At 45.2% G+C, this 7,888-nt stretch overlaps 1 protein-coding gene across 1 annotated transcript in view; it reads left to right on the forward strand.

The window, feature by feature from the left end:
- LOC146858446 (double C2-like domain-containing protein beta) overlaps window positions 1–2,925 on the forward strand; it is a 142,279-nt gene extending 139,354 nt beyond the window's left edge. The window contains exon 2 of the mRNA XM_085649369.1: window positions 2,788–2,925. Within this exon, the coding sequence (XP_085505495.1) occupies window positions 2,788–2,834 (47 nt within the window). The 3' untranslated portion in view covers window positions 2,835–2,925. The remainder of the gene's footprint in view (window positions 1–2,787) is intronic.
- Window positions 2,926–7,888: the final 4,963 nt, after the last annotated feature.

Here is a 7,888-nt window from a genome sequence, read left to right on the forward strand (position 1 = left end):
AGACCCAGGCTTGGAAGCCTTCTGCAGAATAACCATAGGTGTCAACATGCCTGGCTGTGGAGAGTTTTAGTGCCTGTTCCAGATTAGCTGAAGTAATCTTACTCACATTTCTACAGAGGGTACCTCTCACTGCCTTCTGCAGGGGGACCCCTTCATCGCGTGTTACACTCAGTAACAGACATGTGCACTCCAAATTTGTTTCCAACCATAGTGCTGTGAAACAAATAAAATAAAAGATGTAAAATAAGATCTGGACTGGGCAAGTGGATGGCAGGAGGCCCCACCAGTCAGCCGAAATGGCAGGACAAGTACCCCTACCACATTGATGTAGGATGGATAACTCATCTAATTTAGAGTTTCCCACCTCAAAGGTGGGGCTTTTTCCCAATGAGGTGCAGAAAGATATATCCCTAGTAAGGTAGATGTGTGCATTTAGTAGACACCGGCAATGAGCAAATAGTAGTAATTTTTTAAAGCACAAACATACAAACAAGATAGCAGGAGAGTCCAGTGACTGGTGCCTCAAACATGTTGTCGAAAGAAGAGAGTGCTTATAACTCAGCCAAAATGCAAACTTGTGTCCTTCAGGGTGTACAGTGAGGGGTGCAGCAGGCACATTAACTGTCAGGGCTACCTTTCCGGCGGATCTGTTTGGACACAGGACTCCACACATGCTCCAACTCCCAAGTCCTTGTGAAGTCTTTCATAATTTCATACGAATATCAAGGGCAGTTTTGAGATAATTGTTTTGCCGTTTTTTTATTAAAAGAGACGATATTAAAAGGACGTTTTAATTTGAAAGTAATGAAAGCTTAATTGCTCTTGACATAGGGGACCATTCACCACTGCAGAACCTAACTTCGTTCTTCAACTGCTTTCTGCAGATAAGATGTCATTGTTGCACACTTGTAGCTTTAAAAAACTCATATAGGGCCAGGTGAGTATTTTTTACCACATCATAATTTCAGATTCTAAAGAAATTGCATTTTGCAATTCGGCAATGGCAAATGTACTATTGTGTAAATGTTCCTGCTATAATTCCTTAGGATTCACTTCCTTAAAATACTGATTCACCAAAAGCGATTTGTTCATGTTCGGAAAATACAAACGTTGCCCAGACATACTGATCACAATCAGCAGGGCCGGACTGGACGTAGCTGGCACTGGGCATTTCCCCGGTGGGCCACCAGGGTTGGGGCTGGTTTTGGTCCACTGGGGCCGTTTTTGTAACCGGGGGCAGGTTTTGCCGCACAGGTGCAATATCGCCCCCCTGTAACAAAAGCGGCAGCGGTGAGACGGGAGTTGTTGGCTTCCAACTAGGACCCTCCCTCCCAACCGGAGGGGGGGGGTGTCCGAGCTGCTTGTCAGGGCGTGACAATCAGGAAATACATTGTTGCGCTGCCATTCTGAAGCACTAGCGCTCGTGGTCCTGAACTGTTTGGACACCCAGCTACCTCTTAGTGCCAAAATGATAACCCAGGAAAAGCCAGGCAGAGGACTGTTCCAAAAAGCAAAAGTTCTCTGATGATGAGATTGCTATACTGGTGGAGGAGTGCGTAGCAAATAATTCCCAGCTTTTTAAAAAGCTTCCGTAACTATCCCTGAATCAACCCAAAAATTAATTTGGAGCTGTATCAAAGAAAGGATGAATGCTGTAGGGGTACAACACGAAGTATTCCTGAAATTTAGAAACGGGGGCGCGACCTTCGCTCTTGTATGAAGGAAAAGCTGGCCAGCAGGATGAAGGATGCTGCTGACACGGGAGGGTGACCTTCTACCTGGCCACCAACGACAACAATGGCTGAGGTCATTGAGAGCACCCTCACTATGGAGGCGTATATCTGCGCTAAGAAACTAAGGGGCATATTATCAAGCACGGAGTTAAAATTATCGCCGCTTTAGCGGCAGAAAACTGCAGCTAAAGCGGTGATAATGGGCTTGATAATATGCTCTATGGAATTCCAATAGAAGCCCATGTTGACATCACAACATGGGCTTCTATGGGAATTCTCAAGGGCATATTATCAAGCCCATTATAACCGCTTTAGCTGCAGTTTTCTGCCGCTAAAGCGGCGATAATCTTAACGCCGTTTCTTGATAATATGCCCCAATGACATCTCAGAACCTCGTCCTCTGCACACAGGTTACTAATGAGATTTTATTTTTAAATCAAGACGGTAATATTGAAACCTGAAATATTGTTACTATAAAGTCATTTAATTTTGTCGAAACAGATTACATTTGAGTTGGGCTCATTTTGTAGGTCAATGCATTAACATTTGTTATGTTCAACACATTTTATTATGAGATTTACAGTCCAATCAATGTCTTTCAGATTTTAGGAGTGAAAAAGAAAGCACTTGAGATCTCAGTGTGGAATGTAAACATGTATGTTGACCAGGGCAAGACTTTACTAAAATGTGGTTATCAGACACTCAAATGTAAACTGTCATGTAGTTCCTTATATGTTATTCTTTTAAAGCAATATTTGTTACGGAACTTAAGGAACAAATGTATGCGCTGTAATGTATTGAACATAATGAGGCAAATGTTAAATAAAAATATTTTTTTTTTTTAAAGAAAAAGAAAGCACAGTCTATTGACTGTACTAAACAGAATAACTTGAATAACTTGAATCTTTAAGACCGTGTACCATGATCCTGGAAAGAAAAAAGAAAAATTATTGCATCAAAGGTTTAAGAGGCTTTCACGTCATCATATGCTGTTATCAGTCATCCTAATGCAAATACATTTTAATGGAACATATTTTACATTTTACATACATAGATAGAAGACAACATTGCAGAGGAACAGGATACTCACAATGTGGATAATGAAGAGGATTAGGAGTCTAAAAACAATGATACGCTTCAAGCGATGGACATCACATCATCAGCAAAACTATGTGAAACAACATTGCCTACAAGAAGACACACCACTAGATTTACTCAAAGTGCACGGGCAACTACACGGGCAACTACACGGTGCAGAACAAACTTTTTTATCCAGAGATTAAGAAGTCAAAGATTCTTACCTCTTCCAACTTCCAACCAGACCCTATGATGATGGTACCACACTATCTAGACCAGAATTTGTCCAAATGGACAAACAATTGATGCCATTAGCATGCTTGCTAGAAACATGAATGAATGCATGTCTGCTAGGATATATAGTATTGACAATTTAAATGAAACAATGAAGTCATTACGCGATTCTATTTTTAAGGAGAAACAGCAACAAAATAAAAGACACAAACATGTATTTGAAATGCAACATTTTGAAAAAAAATATTTAAAAAATGGGTGTACTCAGTTGTTGCACCATACATATTCTGCAAGAAATACCCCACTGTTGCAAACATATAGCAAAATGTTTAGGGCAGATTAGATCATGTCTTGATTTGTATACAAAGTATGTAAACACGTTCTACTTGTCAGGCTATCTCTGCTCTGGAGAGAGAGGAGGCTTCTAGCCCAGAGTAGTATGTCTGAGGTCATAAGAGCCAGGCGTTCACAGGCAGGCGGCTAATTTAGAAGTGGATATGTTGCCAACTCATCTAGAGCACTCCCAGTAAACAATGAAACAGACACTGAATACATGTTTTGTGAAATGTGAAGAAACACTTTTTATTTTGTAACATGACTATGGAATTCAAAATGCTGTAAACAAAAAAAATATTAGTCCCTGTTGTGACTCATATTTCCTAGTGAATAAACATGGAAATAGCAATTACTTTTCTGAATTTTGACTGTGACTACCTCATTATACACTGAATGGTTTAATTGGTTTAATTGAAACTCACTTACCTTAGAAATAATTGTTGGTAATGTAACTGCGGGGACTATTCTAAAGGACTTACCGCTGAGTTAGTGGTACTTTATCTCAGCCAAAATGGTGATAAATATATCGCCCTATTCACAAGCTGGTGCTAACAGCCGATAGCACCAGTTTACCTGCGATACCAGCCGCAAAAAACATCGCCACAGATGACACCGGCAACTAACTCTAATGAGATGCAGAGTAGGCGTTCCCATGCAAAAAGCCGCGACAACACCCTTTCGCAACATTCTCAATGACCAACCAGATCGTCGATAAGATCACAAAACATGCAATAAGATGCGTTAGCAGCAGGGTTTTAACACCAGCTCCTACCTGGTGTGAAGTCAGACGACAACCTGCACCATCAAAGGGAGCCCAGCCCAGAGCCACACCTGAAGAACAACAGATGCCATGGAGCCACTGATCATGCAGCTCGGACACCCAAGAGGGCCACAACACCCACCGCCACCACCCACAGCGCCCACCCCCCCTCCGGGCCCTACCCCAGGCACCCCCTCCCCCTCCACCCTGGACAAAGATACTTCACATCAACTTTACGAAATCCTGAACAAAACAATTTGCCTGAGGTCGCACAATTACAACAATTAACATTCATGTGTGGTCAGAAAATGGAGAATCATTCATTCATCATTGAAATTCCAAACAAAATATTTCATTCAAATTTAACTCAAAACAACTATTTGGAAGAGTCATGGCGAGTCTTCACAGGACAATCTGTAAGTCACAGCCTGGAAAAAATTCAAGACAAGAAGGTGTGTCATGCACTCATCAAAGGAGAGAGAGAGAGAGAGAGAGAGAAAGAGAGAAAGCAAGCAAGGGAGAGAGAGAGAGAGAGTGAAAGGAAGAGAGGGAGAGAGAAAGAGAGAGAGAGAGAGAGAGAGAAAGAGAGAGAGAGAAAAGAGGGCGAGAGAGAGGGAGAGAGAGAGAAAGACTGTACAAGGAGCGCAAGTCCTCTCGGGCTTCGGGCTCATACATGCCAACTGTTGTGTGTGTATCGCTATTGGTGCACCATGAGCCTAAGCCTACCCTCAATTCCAGCATGAAAGCCACATCACATTTCCGGAATGCAAGCAGTAGTCAGACTAACATTAGGGATAAGAGCTCCTTTGTCTCAATACATAAGGCGGAAGGACATCTGCACCTCTGACCTTGGTCTGGCATGCGGCTGGCACCCCCTGAGAGAGATACCATTGCAAATGATGACGACTCTCACACCACGCACAGCGCAAATGAAAGACCAACGTATCCACACCCCACACACAAAAGTCCTTGCTTGAGGTACCCCTGCATGGGATGCCCTTGACACTTACATACACAACAACCCATTCTTCCAAACGTTGCACACACATATGACTCATTGCTCCGAGCTGTGGCATATCATACACATAACTGACACAGGTCAGAGGAGTGCCGGTTCAATGAGAGCCACAAACACAATGGCGGGACATCCCGGGCACATGCACAACCCCTCTCACGTGGCTCTCCCTCGTGTTCGTTGAAGTCGACAACGACGTACTCTTGAAACTGATTGCCCAGTAAGCTGCGCTCGCATTCATGGACGAGTAACTACGTTCCTGCAGCCACAACTGATTGTAACCCAGAGCTCAGGTCCCAACACCTTGTTGCATCTCGGAGGAATGGTCACATATACCACCACAACAGTGCACCTGTCTGCATTCTCCTTGACTCAGAATGCATGTGCGTGCACCTTCGCGTGTTGATACACACCTGTGCAAGGTGAGGCAATCCCATGGGCGGAGCAGACAGCGTAGTTTGGCAACGTTTCTAAATCTGACATACTGCTGGAGTGAGAGTACACGCATGGCAATGTAGAACTACATGTGACCTTGTTGGACCTTTTCACCTGCTGACTGCCAGCAGAGCAGACAGTCAGCGCAGTCCGGTGGTACAGCACTATGCAGATCCCATGGGCTGTGAGTCATGTCCCATGACATGGGGCAATGGGCATACGACAAACATCACATGACTCGTCCAGCAAGGCAAGGTGGGCTGAGACCGTTGCCATCGTAATGATTTGTGTTCATTTTTGCATCCTCATTTCTTGCACCTCTACATGTTCCTATGCTGCCTGTTAGTGTCTGAAGCATTGGTTTGCATGTTGTGGCCCTTGCCTTGCCTGTACTGACACGCACTTGCTAATAAAGTCTTGGCTACTTCACTAGTGTTCAACTGTGATGAGTGTTGATTAGAATAACAAATCGTGTGCCTCAATGAGCATTGTCCATACACAGGGAGGGACTGACTGACGCATTTCACTTGGGGGTGAGTCCCTATTGACGGCTCCACCTCTGTGAGACAGACATTGTGGTTGGGATAGTTGCTGGTAGACCTGTGCTCTTACGTGTCTTCAACAACGTGAGTATGGTGTCCAACTTCTTGCAATGTGGATCAAGGTGATCCATCAAAACAGGCTGTGTCCACACAGTTGAGTGTGAGTAGGTATGCGAAGAGATGTTCTGTTGTCACATGTGATGGGGGCACTACTTTGGGTCTGCTACCGAATTTGACATTTTTACACACAGCTCTATTTAATACATGGACGTGGGGCTATGTTGGGGGGTTGCAAGATTGTTGTTCATAAGCAAGGAGGCCACAGCTAGTTCACACCTTCACAGTCATCTAATTGGCCATGTGGGTCAGGCTCAAACATGCACATTGATGTCATTTCCTAGGGTGTACCTTTTTGTGCAATCAATGTCCATACATTCATCCATACTTTTATACTTGATTGAACATAGACATGACACATCTGTGTGATTTGGAATGTTTTATTCACATTCTGCTGTGTGTCGGAGCTGGAGCAGTACATGGCCATGCAAACCACACATTACATGGTTTCCCAGTGGAGGGCCAACCAAAGTCCTTTCGGGAATGATAAGTTAATCGGAAGAGGAAGAGTTCAGTCCGCAGCCTGATCGCTGTGTCATTGGTAACCAGAGCAGATATGGCAGTCCATGTCGGGTTCCAGGTGAATGTCGCACAGTGTTTTGGGGGACAGTGGAAGGTATTGTTCCAGGGCATGATGCAGAGGGCTGAACCAAGCAGGAACAGGCCATATGGCGGGGATGAATGCTACAACCTCCTTTCGTACAGAGTCATTACCATCCACATCTTAGTCCTCTGATATGTCTTCTGTGTCAGGTGTGTCAGGTGTGTGTGGTGATTCTATGGCTGCCTCACTGGGTGCCACTGGCACATCAGGGGGCAGAGGTGGTATGGCTGCCTCACTGGGTACCACTGACACATCAGGGGGCAGAGGTGTGTGTGTCGAGGGTCCTGCAGCAGTCATCTGGGACAGGCTCTGTGGCAGCAATGGCAAGATGAGGTTCTGCAGAGCATGGAAGATCCCAGCTACATCTTGCTGGTGTACATCCGTGGCAGCCATCCTTCCAGCCTGCATCTGCTCCATGTTCTCCATTGTCCTCCGCATGTGTCCCAACTCCCGACTGACATCGCTGGAGCCTGTCTGAGTAGACAGTTCTTGTATCCAAGTAATGGCTCCAGCGAAGTCAGCCAAGGAGTGTTGTAGAGCATGGTACGGACTGTGGGTGTCTGTTAGCGACTGTAAGTGGTCCCTAATGGGACTCGTACACCCACGTACATAATCTAGTTTGGCTGCCATGAGCTCAAAACCCACCGCACCTGTTCAGCCAGCTCTTTCTGGCAGTCTAGCTCACGGTGTTCAAATGCCATGTGTCTTTCCGTGAGGTGGTGGGAGTCAGCCGTGGTGGTGGGTGCTTCCTGCTGTGCGGTCTGTGCAGGGGGTAGGGTCACCTCGATGCAGCTGGGCTGCCCTGCTCCTGGGGGTGGGGTGCGGAGGCTGTCCACGAGCCGTTGGAAGGTGTCGGAGCAGATGGCCAGGGGGTCCTCTTTCTCATCACTGAAGACATGTCTGGTCTGCTCTGCAGGAGGTGTTGATTGTCCCTCTGCAATGTAAATGGGAGGTGCAGGTTAACAGTGTGTTCCATGTATGTTGACGCATTGTACATATTTACATTCAGACTGCATGACAATGTACATTGTGACT

This window comes from Triturus cristatus, chromosome 3_2 (assembly GCF_964204655.1).
Source record: "Triturus cristatus chromosome 3_2, aTriCri1.1, whole genome shotgun sequence".
NCBI classification, from domain to species: Eukaryota; Metazoa; Chordata; class Amphibia; order Caudata; family Salamandridae; genus Triturus; species Triturus cristatus.